General features: G+C 35.1%; 1 protein-coding gene across 2 annotated transcripts in view; it reads right to left on the bottom strand.

Moving 5' to 3' along the window:
• Nucleotides 1–19243, bottom strand: part of LOC134667377 (protein eva-1-like) — a 74771-nt gene that overhangs the window by 18795 nt on the left and 36733 nt on the right. For both annotated transcript variants that reach the window (XM_063524775.1, XM_063524774.1), the window contains exons 3-5: nucleotides 9415–9632; nucleotides 3613–3751; nucleotides 2209–2358 (exon numbers count right to left, since the gene is read on the bottom strand). In XM_063524775.1, coding sequence (XP_063380845.1) covers nucleotides 2209–2358; nucleotides 3613–3751; nucleotides 9415–9632 — 507 coding nt within the window. The remainder of the gene's footprint in view (nucleotides 1–2208; nucleotides 2359–3612; nucleotides 3752–9414; nucleotides 9633–19243) is intronic.

The following is a 19243-nucleotide window of genomic DNA, read 5'->3' as shown; positions in this document are numbered from 1 at the left end:
ATATGATATAATATATTGTGGTAAAGAGATACTAAATTTTCTTGAACAGTCTGTTGTATTCTCACCTTTTTTCAATACCCCTGTAAAATTTGCATTTTGTTGCATTTACTATCTGTAAGTGCAATAAGATTAAAATAATGGTTAAATTTATTTAGTATAAAACTGTTAAGTATGTATTTTATGTAAATGATCGCACTGCCGAAAATTATGCTTGTATCGATACGTATCTGAATATTAAATAATGTTAGCAGTTAAGATGTTTTTTTTTTTGCTTAAACGTCATATTGTGATAAATGATAAAGTTATTAAAATATTGAGGGTAATCTCTAATTTATGTTGACAGTTAATTACTTGTTTTTATTATTGCTTAAATTATGAACGAAGACAGTTGTTAAATAAAGGGTATATTAAATCACGTTGGCAGTTGACAGGTAATGAAAAGTTGAAGGCAGCATTAAAACAAAAGCGGGTTTCCCCGAATAGGGTAACAGGTAGGTAGGACTTCCGGTTTAAGCGCCATCTTGATAGTCACGTCTCGTGATTAACCGTGTTTTTTGCTCACTAATATTGTTTAAAGTGTAATATCGATAGCTATTACTGCTATTTATTTTACAGTAAGTAAATGTTTGTTGTGTAGAAACCATTCTTATGTCATACCAAAATATGTACCTACCTACACGATTCTGGTAAACGTCGTCATTATTTTTCCAATAACATGATTTTCGTTTCTCAAATCACGCAAAGGAAGATCATTTGAATGTGCCGAGTTTCCAAACATCTGATTTGTTGCCAACTTTAACAATTGGTCGTGATAACTTCGAATATCCAATAGAATAAATAAAACGCCTTTAGGTATGCGTCTTTTAATGATATAGGAGAGAATAAAATAAAAGTATGCTCTGTTCTTGAATGTTTGAAGGTCGTATCGGTCCGGTAATACATAAGGCGACGGTTCATTCACAAGTTAGGGTAACATTCCATTTCCAACGACAGCTGCACTACTGTCAATTTTACTATGGAAATTGACAACGACAGCGAGGCGTTCAGTACCGGTAGGGCAGCTGCGGTTAGAAATGGAATGTTACCATTAAGCTGTGTGAGGCAGGAAGTTTCTGGAGAAACGCACAGTAACCATCAGAAGTGGTTAAGATAGAAGAATAGTGGTCTTGATAGAATACTCTTTATAAATCTACTATGCCTATGGTTAGCATTCTATGATACGGATGCAAGGGTGTTGAACAAAGTTGAGAATACAACAGAAATGTAAAATTCTTTTAACCACATTAATTATAAAACTAAATTCCATAATAATAAGAATTTCAATTACCAAGAGCCATTAAAGCAAGTGTAAATAATACCGTATCGTTGACGAGTTTAATTATTTTTGATATTTGCTCTAATTGAAATGGAATACCTCTCAAGTTTAGATACTTGGGAAGCTCAATAAGAGAGCAGAATCTGAATATTTGCGAATGTAAATACATTTACAGTAGGTACATATGGTGCTTTACCGCAAGGTAATTAGCACTTTGCGTGCCTATGTCGAAAATGTAAAGGGCCATATGTACCCACTGTAAAACGTGTTAGTACGATACACGTGTAGCTAAATAGGTTGCTCGCAACTCGTGTCTCCCTTCGGTAGTGTATTAATTTCTTGCCACTAGTTACGAATTTTCTACTTTTAGCACTTTGTATCGTAATATATTAGTTACTTGTCGAAATTTAATATTTATATTATATGGGTAGGTACCTACTTTTGCTGATTCTATTAAAGAAGTTATCCCAAGTAATTTTAGAGGTAGATGTAGCACATAGCTCATCGCCACTTACAAATAAAGGTGACTTTCGGATTTCTACTGTAGCAACATTTCTGTTGTTTACAGGAACTCATCAGGAAGGAATATTGCGGTCTAAAATCCCATGTCAGTTTCTCTCTTCTCAGTCGTGCACTCTTGTCAGAGTGCACCCATGTCAGTTTACCGTAGGTCAAACCTTTTTTTTTGCAGGCCTAAGGAACATGGTGTTAAAAGAATCGGAGCCTATAGCCCCCTTATTCAAAAAACTTTACGGGCAGATTTAGTTTAATGATGTTTTATCCCTTTCTTACAAATATATTAGACAAAATGACAGATAAAGATAAACGATTCTTGCTAATTCAGGCCAGTAACGAGGTTAATGAATAACGCCATAACTGCCATAAGTACTTACTTTCCTCCTTCATCCCTCTCGGCTGCGGACATTGTATGGAGTCATACTCGGTGCGCCCATACTGAGCAGAGTAAATAGCTACTCTTGAGTGCGGATTGCAACTGAGGTGCAACACGTCATTCTCGCAACCCACTTTACTGCGAAACTCATCTGCGAAAAAAATACAAATTTTATTCAGCAAGAAAATAATGTACAAATTTTGCATTACAATTTTTCCTGTTATGCGTTTACCGGTATTATAATTATTTTAATATTGGTAGTTTACGAAATGAAAATCTTTATTTCAGGCCTTAATAACTAGCATGTATACATATAAAATAATTCTTTTTTTAATTTAAATTTAATTTTACTGTAAATACATATTAATATTGAATAGAATACGTCCTTGTGAATACTTTTTTAATAGAATAAGCAACTGAACTGAAAATGAAAGGCCTATTTGGCTTAATGTACTTATGGTTTTAATTTACGTTTCGCAGTAGTAAAGGTGCATCTGAATATGGTTAGGCGAAATAAGCATTTATTTTAAACATTGGTTTTATATTTTATTGATATTAATAAAGATAAGAATACTATTTAAATACGAAGGTAAATGTTTCTGTTACAAGTATATTACACTCCAGTCTCTACCATTCCCTAAAAGATATTGTCTTTATATGTTAAACTAAAACTATTACAGTGTAGCTGATAAGCTACACTATGTTTATCCTTTTGGAGTGTTGTATATACTCTCCGCTACAATTGATGTTCTATGATGCAAAAATGTGTCCTCCCCCCTACATACAAATTTATTTGCAGTGGGAGTCAACTATCTCTGTAGCTAACTGTACAGAGTTAGATTAATTTTTTTTTCAGCAGGTTGGTTTTATCTGATTTATTGATAACACACATACTTACGGATTTTTTGGTTTAAATGTGGTTTCAACGAAAGCTTAAATTTGCATTTGAGATAAAGGTTACCCATAGGCACATACACACATTTAATAATATAATAATAACGCAGTCTATACACGTCCCACGGCCTCCTCTCATGCGCGAGAGGGCTTGGGCTATAGTCCCCACGCTAGCCCAATGCGGATTGTGGACTTCACATACCTACACCTAACAAACATTTATGATTCTATAAATACAAAATCCCAAGAAAAATACGGAATAACCTTTAATTATGACTTATGACCAGACATCGTAACTTTTACAGCATTTTTGGTGCAGCGGAGTGATGTTAACGGAATTGGTATAGATAATTCCAACTGAAATGGTAAATTAAGGTTAATATATTAACGTAATTAATGCTATTTAATTAATCATTACGGTTGAAATTGTTTATACAGATTCCGTTAACACCACTCCGCTGCACCAAAAATGCTGTAAAAGTTACGAGTACGATGTCTACTTATGACTTACAAGGACGGCACTTGTAGGCAACTTCGACGAACCTCCTGGAACCCGGACAAGGGTCCACTCCGAAGGCTTTCGGGCTCGTGTGGAACTTGCACTGCCGCTTCTTCTGACACGCTTCTACTACCGTCTGTAACAATGAATACTAAACACATCGGTTAGTTTGTCTGTTATTGTAGATATATTTTTTACCTTTAAACGAGCAATTTATTTATTTATATATATATATATATATTTCGATGATCTCGGGTCTAACGATTTCGATGAAATTTGCTATATGGGGGTTTTCGGAACCGAAAAATCTATTTAGGTATTCTGGGACAACGCGCATTTTTGAGTTGTTATGTTTTCCGAGCAAAGCCACAGAATAAATAATAGTACAGAAGACTCACTGCCTAACAAAACGCGTCTGTTACGATCAGCACAGATATGGCCGCTAGGTAGCGACAGCGCCACGCGCGGCTTATGGCAAACCCCAAAATTGGAGCCGAACGGATGTACTTTTAGCTACCTGTAGCAAAGCGACGAAATCGCGGAGTGAACCACGCCTGGCAAAGCTCGCGCGGTCTCCCAGATATTCTATACCTAATGGGCATATGGTTTAGTTAAATATGTAACGGTGAACAAGGCAGGTAAAATATTTCAGAATGTTGAACCATGTCTGTAATAGAATCAACGTCTCCAATGATTCCGTTCCTTGGGTGAAACAGCAGCGGTAACGAAAGTAGAAATAGTACAATAGGTAAAGTCCTAGTTTCATTTATTTAAAGCGGCAAATCAACCTGAAAACCTTGCAACAAAGTTATTTCTCTCATTTATTTTATTTACATCATGATACCCATATCAGGTTTGGCGATGTAATTTAAATACTTTGGGTACGTTTTAAGAAATAAAAAAACATTAAAATACTACAAATAGGTTTAAAAGTCGCAAACCGTTATAGAGACAATTTAGGAATTTTAATATTTCCACATTAACGTGGCATAGAATTCCACTCAGGAGCTTGTTATCTGCGCAAGTATTTGTATGTATTTGTGTTTATAGCTCAACTGAACGTGGAAAGTAAATGAATGTCGGTGCCTCTCTACAAATTCAACTTAAATATTATTGGACATACCTACACAATACTCATCTCCTTAAATATCAAGTTGGCTTCGACATAAACTTAGGTATCTACTAAGGTAAGTTATACAGTTTGTTTATACGCAATATCTTTACTCGACAAAATAACTGAATTTTGTTCCTTGTAGGTACGACAATTAGGTAATTTATTTGAATCCAACATTATTAAATACCAGTTTCACATAAACTCGACATCTTCATAGCTTTGATCCGGCTTTAAGCCACGGCTCATGCCTCGGGTCGGGTTGGTAACTAAAGGTGACAGTCCATTTCCAACGACAGCTGCACAACTGTTCATTTTACTATGGAAATTGACAATGACAGCGACGCGTTCAGCACCAGTAGTGCAGCTACGGTTAGAAATGGAATGTTACCTAACCCCAAGAATTGACGAAGGCACTAATTTTTAAGAAAGCGACTGCCATCTGACCTACCATCATCTTCACCGAAAAACGATTGTTAATTATCATATGATATACCGTAGGTAGGTACATGATTAAGTTCCTTAAATTGACGATTGACTGATTGTTGACGACCGGTTTGGCGCTAGTGACTCTGCCTGCGAAGCCAATGGTCCTGGGTTCGAATCCCGGTAAGGGCATTTATTTGTACGATGAGTACAGATACTTGTTCCTGAGTCATGGATGCTGTTTTCTATGTATTTAAGTATTTGTATATTATATAATTTTGTAATTTAGTGTGTAATAGATTAAAGCTAAGTATGTATGTACAGCACATTAAGTACATTAGTAAGTATATATTGTTATCTGAGTACCCACAACACAAGCCTTCTTGAGCTTACCGTGGGACTTAGTCAATTTGCGTAAGAATGTCCCTATAATAGTTATTTATCTACCTATTTAATTAATTAGTACGAGCCGACTGGAGGTTTGAACCTCACCAGATTTACACAAACTATCAAACAATATTATTTTCATTACCGAACCTGGTAGTGTTGGTCCCGTCTGGTTGGATTTCATCAAAACTCAGACAAGCCTGGAGCCTGGAACTTGCAATATTATTTCAAGGGAATTTGCTGCATAATAAGTGTTGTTCAATTAATGGAAAACTAGTAAATCGTTTCTATCCAAAAACACACTTAGGAAGCGCATTTGATATTTGGATAACGGTTTCAAAAGAATTTCCTCTCATAAAACACCTCGACTGTGAAATGAACTAGGTACCGAGGTTTCAATAAGTATCTACCGTGAAATTCAGAAATATTAAATACTAATATTAAATATATACGAGTGAATGAAAGCTGCCGGCCTAGCCAAGGTGACAAATCGCTGTCGCTACGACAGCGAAATGCTTTGTGTTGTTCTTCCTTCTTCGTCGGAGCGTAAGCGATTGGTATGTTGGCCACGTTCGGCCAATCGCTTACGCTCCGTAGCAATCGAAACGCAACTGTCACTGTCGCACTAATATGGAAGAGTGATAGAGAGACGTAAAGCTTTTTGTTGCCGAAGCGATAGCGATTGTAACCTTGGCTAGACCGGCTGGTCTCTCACGTTTGACATCAAATATTTTCTGGAGAAATTAAAATATAAAATCCTTTAAAAATAAATTGTTTGAAGGGTTGATGACGCGTGTGTGACAGCCCTAGAGTTGCAAGCGCCTATAGGCTACAGTAACCACTTGCTACAAGGCAGGCCGTGTTCGCCATATATGTGGTTATTGTAAAAGGTAACATAGGTAACAATTGGTAATTTGTAACATTGGTAACAAACATAAAAACTAGCGATTTATATTTATTTAAAATATACTATTTTTTAGTTTTTTGGTCACATCGTATGAATTTTTGGAATGAATAACAAAGGATTGAAAATCGAAGTCGTTAATCATTTTATGCACACTAATCCACATACGAATCAACTTTTTGTTTAATACGTTTGTTTTAAAATGTTTTTCAATACAATAGTATCGGATTTATCCTGTAAGATATTTAGTATGCGGTGCGAGTGGCCGGCCGGGGTTCGCCATGTTTCACTACGTTAGTTTCTTTCCTTTTTGCCACGCTTTTGTGAGCATTGACAGCTTCATTCTTTGGAAAACTTTGACAAAATACAGGTATATTTTAGGAAAGGGCGTAATGTCCCGTAAAACCATAAGGTGCTGATTGAATATGGTTTAACTTTGTTTAGGTATAAATAAATATGAGAAAGTCTGACACAAATCGACCTGGTACCACAGCTCTGCCCAATAACGCTTGTGTTATAGGTAGAAACTAGACGATGATACGAATATTTTCATATATAAATACTTAAATACATAGGTGACATCCATAACTTAGGAACAAAATATTCATGATAAACTTATGTTTTATCAGTCACACAATATTATCCCATAAAAAATCTGATTTTGTATTATGTAGGTACAGTCAAGGAATTGAAATTCCGACCCATTTCGTACTTTGTCACAGTGACAATCAATATGAAAGCCGCTAGAGACCTCATACGGTTGTCACTGTGACAAAGTACGAAATGGGTCGGAATTTAAATTCCTTGACTGTACCTATCTATCTTAAATCTCTACATTAAGTAAGAACACTGATTAAGTTATACTTTGATAAAGGGTAAATAATAGATGATCAAAATGTGCACATATATGTACTTCCCGTAAATACTTATCTCAAGTATCCTTTCAAACGAACTCTCTCACAAAATAAAATCACAGAAGCAAAACTAAATTGTACAAATCGAAACAGAATTCCTTAAATTCTTGATGCCGTTGATTTGTAGCATATTCGGGATTCAAGCTCAGCTTTGGCTATAAATCAGTAGCAAAAAGACTGCTGTTCTAGACAAAATTTAGTAGTTAGGTAAAATTTACATTAAGCTATTGTCGACTAATTTTAATGCTTCTCGAAATTAGCGAATATAACAACACAAATAGTTAGTAAACAGAAAATTTGCAGCTCGTTGTTATACCCTAAAATATTCGAATAAATAAGTTATGCCAGGAAAGCTAATAAATAATGTGCTATGACGGAGAGCTAACTAGCACTATTATTAAGCCCTATTTCAAAAATTCAGGCACGTAACTTGATCACTAAACGACAGTTATTAATCGTGTAACATCTTTCGGGACCATTTTTAAATACTTAATCTGCGATATTTGACCGTTAAAAATTACAAAAGTGGAAAATCAAATCTTCACTCGCGTACGGTCTTCAGTTTAGGGACCACTTTTGTAGGATTCTTATTGCGGCAAGTATCTATAAAAGCGATAAACCATGGCAGTAAATGGATTCATGGGCGATCAAACTCGAGTCGTGGTGAATAACGAGTGGCTACCTAACGTTTTATGGGCCATATGTCTGATGCAATGAATAATGCAAAATACGTTTAAGCTCTCTCCTATCCGATGCGACCATGTCGTAGCAAGTGACGTTGTGCGACCTAACCCCATACGTGACCTGCAGATTTACACAATGCAATAGTAACAGTTTCTGTCATAGGTAGCGAATCGATTGACTTGAAGTAGAATGGCAGACCTTCTCATAGAAAATCAGTTCCGGAACCAGGAATGCCCGGTTCTTGCGATACAAAATCATTCCCGACGTATAATATCTACTTGATAAGCACACGTCACTTTTTATCAACGCGTGACTGAAAGGGACAGACATTGTCATCATCACGCAATCAAATCCGCAACCCATAAAGCCCGCTAGAGCGAAACAATAAATAAGTTCTACATTTTATTAATACGAAATCCGATCTAAACCAAAAGTTGAATTTAGGTTCTGTTTGAGGACACTATTACTCACACAAATGAAGTTTATGCGGCACCTCGTTTAAGTTACATAGATAATAGATATGCGCCTGCATCTCAATGGACCAACTTGACCCGAATTCGCAACGCAGCAGTGACAGCCATTTCAACTTGAATTCAGATTTTATTTATTGAACCAACATAAATCTAGAATACACAATGCCCAGTGTTTGAACACAACAAAAATACTGCTTGCAATTTGTACAATTCTTTGTTATTATTGAATCCAATAAGAATATTATTTCAATACTCGTACTTATTATATTTACTTCGCGCGCGGCACTTGTACGGAGAATCTGCGTTATTCGGTGTTTGTGATTATTTTCATATAACAGAAGTGTACATTGATAGCCTAACCTAAGTATATTGAGATATTTTTTTTGCATAGCTGCGCCAGCAGGCTAGGCTTGGTTAGGTTTTGTTGCTTCTTTGTTGATGGAAAATTTTAGTTATTTCTCAATTAATCTTGTCCATAGTCCTTAGGTAGGTAAGTACATATAATATGTTAAATCACAAACTTGCACAATCCACTGAAGATTTATTGAATAAAATTCTTCGACGAATACGGAACAATATAACCTCATCCTTAAATCATGATTCTTGCCGAAGTGACAATTGAGACTTGGGACGAGCCACAATATCGATAAGATTTACTGTGCTCATGTTATTAGATACATAATATCCCGGAGCCCGAGCTTCGCTCGGAAAACATATAATAACTCGAAAATGCAGAGATAGCAAATTTAACAAACCCCCATATAGCTTTCGTCGAAATCGTTAGAGCCGTTTCTGAGATGCCCGAAATAAAAATAAATAAACAGGAATTGCTCATTTAAAGGTATAAGATAATAAGAGTCGAGTTATTGCTTGTTACCGCCTTCATCTGCGCACATTATCAAACGTTTAATTTACCTGCAGCGCGGCGGGCCAAGAGCAACTAGTATCTCCTACCACCTCCACAGCTACCGGCTGGTACTCCGCCAGCTCCGAGGCGCAGGATCCCTGGGATGCCGACGCCCCATACTGAGCCACTTGGATACTGACGGTGGTACCCCGAGGACATATGAGGGACACCATTTCTTCGTCGCAGGCGGCTTTCTGGTGTGTTCGAAGCGTGCCAAGAAGCAGTTCTGTAGACAATATGATTGATATGATATGACAATAGATCATAATAGTTACATGAACAGGTAACAGTCGTACAGTATTTTCAATTCACGATAGTATTAATTTTATTTTGGACAAAAATCGGTTTTGAATGATTCGGCACAGGCAAATTTAATCTTACACAAATTGTCTTAACACAGAAAAAAAGTACTTAGTAAAATTACTTAGGCCCACTTGCACCATTCCACCAACCCGGGGTTAACCTGTTAAACCTGGAGTTACCATGGTTACCAGTACAATTTGACATTAAGTTAATGGTTTAACCACTTAACCACGGGTTAGTGGAATGGTGCAAGTGGTCCTTAGGTACTAACTTAATACTTCTTAACAAGTCACTCGCGTTGACTAACGAAATATCCGTCCCCTTTTTAAGCAGTTTAAAATAAACTACTGACTAAGATTATGAAGGCGCACGAAAAACAAATAAAAATTGTCACATTCTTATTTATTTCACTTTCTTGTCTGCTTAGCAACTTTTTGCATTACAAATATAACTGCAAAAGGGAACAATATGTAGTCAGATTGACAAAGCTACAGATTTGCTTTAAGATTTGTATGTAAGGTTGTACAATTACCCCTAATGGCAGCTGCCGACTGAAGTGTCACTTTGATATAGTATACAAAGACGGAATGTTCCGCGTAGAGAGTGAAGTACGCATCGAACATACGGAAATGCGCGGCGCCGAACACAGTTCTCCTAGCCATTTAGAGAGCGGCAGCACAATTAAACAAGGTCATGTGGGGTAAGAGGAACTATGGGAGAAGGTGGGCACTTGTAGGGAAAATAAACAGTTAGAGATACTTAAATATATTAAAATTAACTTAAAAATTATTACCCAGAAACACTTTTCCCATATGGTTTCTCTTACCCTTTTAAAAATGTAGTTGTTTCCCTTACCCCATTTGACCTCACATGTGAAAGTATGAAGTATAGAATTTGTAAGATTAAAATGTCACTAACTTGTAATGTACCTGTGTAACTTACTATAAGTACTAACAAAGTATAGGTACTTTATTGCAAATTAGATTTTTTCTATGTTTCTAATTACCTCCCGGTAACCTTTTTAAACGAGCATCACACTTCAATATTAATCAAAAATTCAAATAAATAAGTACGTACTCATATTTTATTCACGATACGAACGATTGCAAAGCGTGATATCACTCCGTATGTTCTGCGCCATAATTACACCCAAATGCGTGCGCTTAAGCAAGTCATGTACTAAAGCATGTTGAGATTGGCAGTTTCTGTCACGTTGCCGGCAACATCGCCTACTATACTGGCTTTTGTTATGTTATGTAGGTTTCCATCATTCTCAATTATATCAAGTAAATTTCAGGATTTTGTTTCGAGCATATAGTCAAGTTGCCACATTGAGATTCATTTTATTTAAGTATGTCATAAAATATAAATTTGTATTTAGCTTAGTAGGTAGGTAAAATGTATCCTTACTAGCATAGCTTCCATAAACTCAGTAGGTAATACGATACCTACCTATTTTTACAATATCTAATGCTGGACAAATGTAGTTATTAAGAGTTTACTCTAAAAATTAAATGGGCAGTACGCTCGTTTGCCACCGAGTAAATTTCAGGATTTTGTTTCGAGCATATAGTCAAGTTGCCACATTGTGATTCATTTTATTTAAGTATGTCATAAAATATAAATTTGTATTTAGCTTAGTAGGTAGGTAAAATGTATCCTTACTAGCATAGCTTCTATAAACTCAGTAGGTAATACGATACCTACCTATTTTTACAATATCTAATGCTGGACAAATGTAGTTATTAAGAGTTTACTCTAAAAATTAAATGGGCAGTACGCTCGTTTGCCACCGAGTAAATTTCAGGATTTTGTTTCGAGCATATAGTCAAGTTGCCACATTGTGATTCATTTTATTTAAGTATGTCATAAAATATAAATTTGTATTTAGCTTAGTAGGTAGGTAAAATGTATCCTTACTAGCATAGCTTCTATAAACTCAGTAGGTAATACGATACCTACCTATTTTTACAATATCTAATGCTGGACAAATGTAGTTATTAAGAGTTTACTCTAAAAATTATATGGGCAGTACGCTCGTTTGCCACCGACGTGTTATATAAAAAAGTATGTGAATATGACACAGCATTATCAGTTAGTAAGTTACATGTGTCACACAGTACACAGTAGTTTGAACTGTCTTTGTAACAATTTTTAAAATACCAATTCTACAAAAATATTTCATAATACTTACATACTCTGGTCATGCTACAGAGTATTTTTAAATTGAGTAGGTATTGGGAGGCCCGGAGAAAATCGAATAGTTTTTAAGAATGATTTATGTTGTATTTTTATTTTTCTAATTTTATATCTTGTTCTGCCTATTTTAGGGTTTATTTTTGTAATTTCTCAGTATTTTAAATCATTATTTATTTTGAAATTGCAAAAGTTGCACACTAAACACGTAAAACGTAAGTAGTTATAACGATTACTTAACACACCTATACTATCCCCCCTATCCCTATAGATGTACTATATAAATTTCATCCTGTATAACCAATTAAATTTTGTGGCGGTTTAAAGTTTGTGTTCAATCAAAGTGGTTTTCGAACTATCAGGGTTCTAAGAACAGTTTATTAGATCAAGCTATAAGATTAAGATTGTTTATTATAACGGGATATTTACAACCATACACAACGGGAATTAATCTCGTGTTTACATTATCCAGTGGTTTATTACAAACACCGTTAATCCCGATACACGTGGGAGATTGTAATACTCAATGCTTTTATGGCACCGCTTTTGTAAATATTTATTCAAAAGCATTAACTACATTTTAGGATGTTTTTTGTAACTGAGCGGCCATTTTGTTTGATATTCATCGACATTGAAACGTGGATAATATTACTGAGCATTCTTTACATCCATTATCACAGAAAAAAGCTCTTATTCAGCAAATCTTTGGAAGAAAATTCGCGTTTGTACGGAGCATCGGTTACTAGGTAGACACAATACTTGAACATAAATTACTGTAATAACCAATAAGTAAGGCGCAAACCTATTAAATGTAGTAAAAAATATGTACATTTATTTGAAGTATGATGTTTAACAGAAACATTTATATTTAATATAAAAATTTTCGTACTATGTAAATATTTATTGCACCAATTACTCCTTGATCTCTGTTTGGCCCGAAGGTTTGGAAGAGAATGCCTTTCGGCATAAAATTCGCCTTTTGTACAATTTTACTCTGCAATAAAGTTTAAATAAATAAATGTATAAATATAATATTATAATGTACTTATATGACAATATTTTAATAGATTTGACACTCTGATGAGACGAGAACGTTAAGGCGGGATTCCTCCAGTGTGCAGCACTGTGCGGCACAAGCATATTCAATACATTAAGTTTTTGGCAAAAATTTCATTTTTGATACAAGCTTTTATCGCTGACTGTACTTTTCTTACGACAGACAACTAATACTCATCGAGACAATTCTCAAAACCTCTAACACAATTAGGTTGCGTTGTTTCATCACAGAGTTCCTATGGCCACCTCCTGTCTCCATCATCAGATCAGTTCGACACTACTATATTATTGTATTGTCATCAGAAATACATACAGCTGGCAATTTTCATGACGCTACGATCCTTGGAAGATGGTTAAATTAGTTACCTTAGATTCCATTACATAGTTACATACAGATCGAGAGTTCTTATGGCCACCTCCTGTCTCCATCATCAGATCTGGCCGCGTAGCCAAGTTGCCGATCGCTTACGCTCCGTAGCGATCGAAACGCAACTATCACTGTCGCACTAATATGGAAGAGTGATAGAGAGACATAATGCTTTTCGTTGTCGAAGCGATAGCGATTGTAACCTTGGCTAGGCCGGCAGTCCGATAGTACCATATTATTGTATTATCATCAGAACTAGGTAAGTAAGTAATTGAATTTATTCTTAATTTTTTATACAGCTGGAAGAACAATATGATGTCCATAATTATAGGATCGCGTTACGAAAAATAAAAAAAACTAAAACTAGGTACTAAAATTAGTTAAATAGGTACTAAAAGTAGTATGTCTTACTCAAAAATTCTACAAAAACTTGAGCAGCTTGAATAGCTTGATTGACTTACCAAAGCCGAGCTACCGGCATTATCTCGAGATAAAAACATTTACAAGCGCAACTGTTCAGAGCTTAGGGCACAAGAGCCGCTTAAACAACGGGTCATTAAGGGGAAGTGATCTATTTATAGCGTGTGCTCGTATTTCATAGCCGACGAGAGGCGTAATAGGGCGCACGTGGTGCGGACGATTTTGTGCGCGACTCGCGACATGAGCGGCGAGCGGGAGCGGATTCTTTACGTTACTGTTCATCAATTAAAATATCTAGTAAGAAAATCTACTATTTTTTTATTAAGTAAAGATTTTTTTCAATTAGGTAATACTAAAAAAATAATAAATTGGGCCACATATCTAGGAAAAAATTTAATACGAATAGGTATTCGTTGTATTTAAACATGAACGACAAACCAATTTATCTTCAATACTTCGTAATAACTTTTTCAGTACAATAATGAATTTTTTACAGTTTTATTTCTGTGAATTATTAGTTAGAGTATGTATATGTTAATTATTAATATTTAAATGGAAACAAGTTTTGTAAAAATATAATATAATATATAACATGGAATCATGTAATTTATGTTACTGGTAGTTAATTTAATTTAATCAAAATAACGGTAAATTAAATATATAGTAACTTATAATATAGCTCAATTTGCTCATAAGGGTGCAACATTGAACCATACCAATACTTCGAAAATGGTTATTGAAGTACCAGCTCTAAAACGAGGATGGATCCACAGAGATAGCAACAGAAGCCACTTGACTTTTATCGAGGTCTGAACTTTCAGTTTTTTTACGTCCTGGCCCATTCGCCTGTTTACACATGTATGTTCGGTTTCCGTCCCTCCGATTTTTTAAATTATCGGCGTGATGCCTACCGTTTAGGTATACAAAATATTTACTACTCCAAATATTTGCTTGCTACAGTTTCATATAATAAAGATTTTGATTTTTTTGTTTTATAAAGATTTTTCATTTCATTTCATTTTCATTTCATTTCATATTTTTACCTTTGAATAAATATCCCGAGCCCAATTCTAGTTTCACAATTTGTTACGGGTTTGATCTTATTTTGATACGACTTTGGAGATCGGTCACGCTGATTGGTGCATACGAAACTAAGTGTATTAATTCGTGCGTGAGATGCGCGCTAATCACAGTAGTAATCACCAAGAAGATCATCAAGGTCGTATCAACACCAGTTCAATAGCATAACAAAGTGTTTAATGCGAATCGAACCAACATGACGAAACAATAATGGTTCCTTTTTTGCCATACTGGCTACGGATCTCTAAAAAGGCGCGAAAAGTATAATGTAGGTAATATAGAAGTTCAACCATTAGCGCCTATAATTCCATAAGTAACCGTGTTTTTCTACTCACAGACTAGAGAAAAATTGGAAAGCTACGTAACGATAAAATTTGAACGTCAATTTTTTTACATTAATTATTATACTTTTAGATATACTTAGTATAAATAAAGTTACAGATATAGACCAAAGGTAAATAATTTTTTTTTCAGGTATTAAACACTTTCACGAACTCGAAATATAAATTTAAATTGGGCCACTCCTAAAACAAAAGAAGGTACTTAACTTTTTTAAACACCAAACGTTCAGATTCTTGTACCAAAACCGCGAGCATCTGTCTCGTGGTTAACATGCAGCCCTTAAGGGGAAGCTCCATAATGAGAGGTGAGCTTGATGAAGACACGGTTAGCGGGCCATTTATCTTTGTCACATAAATATAGGATGACAGTTTTGTAGCGCCATTTCGGATCCAATAGGGAAACGCTTTTAAAACGCAGCAGGATGGGATTCAATATGCTTAAAAGACAAATGATTTCTGAATGAATTAACTCTGTAAGCCATTCTTGTAAATATATACGTTTATTTATTTAGGTATATATATATATATATATATATATATATATATATTTCGGGGATCTCGGAAACCGCTCTAACGATTTCGATGAAATTTGCTATGTGGGGGTTTTCAGGGGCGAAAAATCGATCTGGCTAGGTCATATCTCTGTAAAACGAGTACTTTTAAGTTTTTATATGTTTTCCGAGCAAAGCTCGGTCTTTCAGATATTTATTATTATATTATTATTTCTTATTTTTTATATTTTTATGAGATATTTATTATTTTATTATTATATTGATGGCGGTCACTGTGGCATCCTTGAATAGTTTATATTCGTGTCAGTTGTGAATGCGCCAGAGACTTCTAATACCTACATATTTGTAAATCATGAAAAGGAGGGTTTAAGCTTACCTTATAAAACGTTAATTTTTGTTCGCAAGTAGGTATTAAGAATAATTGGACTCATTGACTAACTTGGTGGCTAACACTGTTACGCTGATTCAATTATTGTTCCATAATATAGTCGTTTGGACCAAGCCAAAGCGAAATGAAACCTGTGTCCCCACAGGGATGTTTACCGGCTCGCATTTCGGGTGGAAACCTATTTTGGGGCTAGTTGCTTTTGTTTAGTCCATTTGCTTAGTAATTGACGCATTATATTTCTAATTTCCTGACATTAATGCATAACAACTAAGGCCGACAAATATGAGATTATTAGTTGAGTGTTAAATATATATATTATAGAGATCCATTTAGTAACACAAGGCAGGCAATACCTACCTGTATAAGGCGATTATCACACTGCGAACTGCTTCGAACTTCGGAGAGGCGTCCAGTGCAGCGGTTTTTAACTTTAAACTGTAGAATCTTTATTTGTAATGCAATTAAATCCACATGTCATAACGGTATCTCCGTGCGAATCGCACGACGGTTCGTGCTTTCGGACGGAGATGCGGTGCGGGCTACAATCTATGCCACACCGAGCTCCTTAGCAACGTACAGATTTTCTACAGCTGACATTTTCTACGTCGTGCCACGCAGCTCCGGACGGAGATACGGAGCGGTTTCGTCGTCGCCGCACGCAAATTCATCGCTCCGCAGGCCGCAATGAAATGCGGCAGCAGTGTGATAAAGAGGTGTACCATGCGCAATATCTTATAATGCATGAAAGCTATTTGGTCAATTCGGTCTTTTAATAAAAAGAAAATCACAACATCTGCGCGCATGCTTGAGATAACTTATTTAAGCGGTGTACAACGTACCGGTCTACTTTTTCCTGATATACCCGTAATTTGATAATCTCAGACAAAATAGAGTTATTTTTGGAAGATGGTCTGATATAGGTAAATACAGATTATTTTTCTAAGAATGGCAAGCAATATGTCGATGTCGCGGTATAGCTAAATTTCGAAGTTCTAAAATGGTTATCCTAGCTATTGCCTAGATTTGTAAGACTCTTTCTTTGTGATTCACATTTATGGTATCTTTCTATCTGATGCATTGGCGAGCTCTTAAATACTTATGGAGAAGAAAATTTTAAACAAGCATTTTTATTACGATGGACAAAGAGCGCCCCTTTTCTAAAACACTCATCCCTGTAGAGTGGATAAAAATATCTGACACAACTATATTGGTCGCGCGTTAGGACGCCTCAAATAATGTTGAGAACATTGTGGTTATATTTAGATTGCCAGTAGTCATTATATGATAAAATCAAGAGTCTTCATTTAAAACTTTTTATAAATGGGCTTAGGTCTAGACTGACAAATCTAATGATTGAATTTTTTCGAAATACTAAACCATGTAAGTACGTACTAAGCAGAAACTTCACTTTCTTGTAATGTCGAATGTAGTTTTGTAGTTATCTTATCTTATCTTAATCTTTTTTTATTTAATAATATTTGTGGATAATGGTTTCCCGGAAGATTTCTAGTGCTTTATTTCATGCATGGAGTTTATTTAGTGTGATTTTTTAAACTACAGGCAAATAGACTGGCTTCAATAAAGAAAGCCTTGTTTTCAATTATTCCTAAATAAAAAATAAAAAATATAAAGGTATGTATTACTATGAAATTTAAGCTGGCGGGTTCTTGAAACGCCAATTTAAATCAACAATAACTCCCGAGCAGTTAACGATTAATATGTAAGTTATTAATTAAATCATAACATGTGAGCATATTTTATAAAGAACATCGCTCGTCTCAATTCCAATCAGAGGTAATTAATGTTTTAATTGGTTGTCCGTTATCCGACAAATAGACGCGGTTTAATAATGATTTAATTTGGGAAATGCTTGTGATGCATTGCAATATCGATGAGAAAAATTTATCAGACGATGGTGACAATAGGTACGCTATTTTGAATAGTCCGGTTTCAATACTCTTATTACTTTCATTTCTCGACGTCGCAACATATTCAAAAAAACGCTTACTTTTTGTAAATTTTGATTGATATTTATTATATTCGAATGCTACTTGTAATAAGTTTGTGTCTAAATTGTTATTGACTACAATCTGTTAAGCTCCGAAGATTTTCAACGAATAATTTAAGCTCAAACTCGAGAGTTTTACTCAATCTCGAACAATGTTCCACTATCTACCCTTTTGGCTTCAGCATTAGTTAAGCTTGAAAGAATTATGAAATTATTTTAATCACTAACTGTTATAATACATTTAACGTTATACAACATCGTATGACAGGGAAAACATGATAGTGTTAATAGTGTTTATTTTGTTGTCCCTGTCACACAATGTTAAATTGCCAGCAATATAACATTGTAAAACAGCCAATATCGGAGCACCATTATTCAGGCATCGTGGTTTTAATAGCAGACCCTGCGTAACTAGCACAAAATTTAGTCAAATTCTACTTGGCATATTTTATTAAAAGTTAGTAAATGTTATAAATCAATTATGCATTAGGTACCTACTCTTTCGTCGCCCTCGATCGGCAAAATCAGTTCAATTCCCAAGGTCGGAAAGTTGACGTTCATAACTGTTTTCATCTAGCATGCACTTGACGAACCAGGTCACACCGTCGCGGTTTTTCCTTTTAATATTTATACTGGCACCGTGTTGAGCGAGAGTCACACAGATTTCCCCCGGGTTTTGCCTCGCCTGTGGCCCGTTAATTAGTTTTATGTTTTACCCGATTTTCATACGCAAAAAGCAAAATATTGATATCAACTGACTAGAGCCAAATATTCGTTATTTGCGTCCCAATATTAGACAGTTTAGACACGCAAATTCTTATGGCTAATATTCTTACCTAATGTAACAATGTCATGCAACGAGAAAACATTTAGGTACCTTAATCAATGCTTATTATTTTTGTTTGCTTATTTATATCGACAAGTAAAATTTTTAATAATAGTAATTGTACCTGACTGGTCAATCCAAAATCAAAATGGCTAATCCAGGACGGATTTTGTCATCAATTGATCCTATAGGAGGAATTCTGTGAGGTTCCATGGTTTTGTGCAAGTGACTCTCTGTTCGTCGTTCTGTTATTTTTTGTTATCAAAGTTTATCAAAGATTTAATTTTGATATTAATTACTAAATCTATTAAATCTATTATCTATCTAATCTATATACATA

This window comes from Cydia fagiglandana, chromosome 9 (genome assembly GCF_963556715.1).
Source record: "Cydia fagiglandana chromosome 9, ilCydFagi1.1, whole genome shotgun sequence".
Lineage (NCBI taxonomy): Eukaryota > Metazoa > Arthropoda > Insecta > Lepidoptera > Tortricidae > Cydia > Cydia fagiglandana.
The sequence above is the reverse complement of the archived record's forward strand: the minus strand, read 5'-3'. Positions and strand labels throughout refer to the sequence as shown.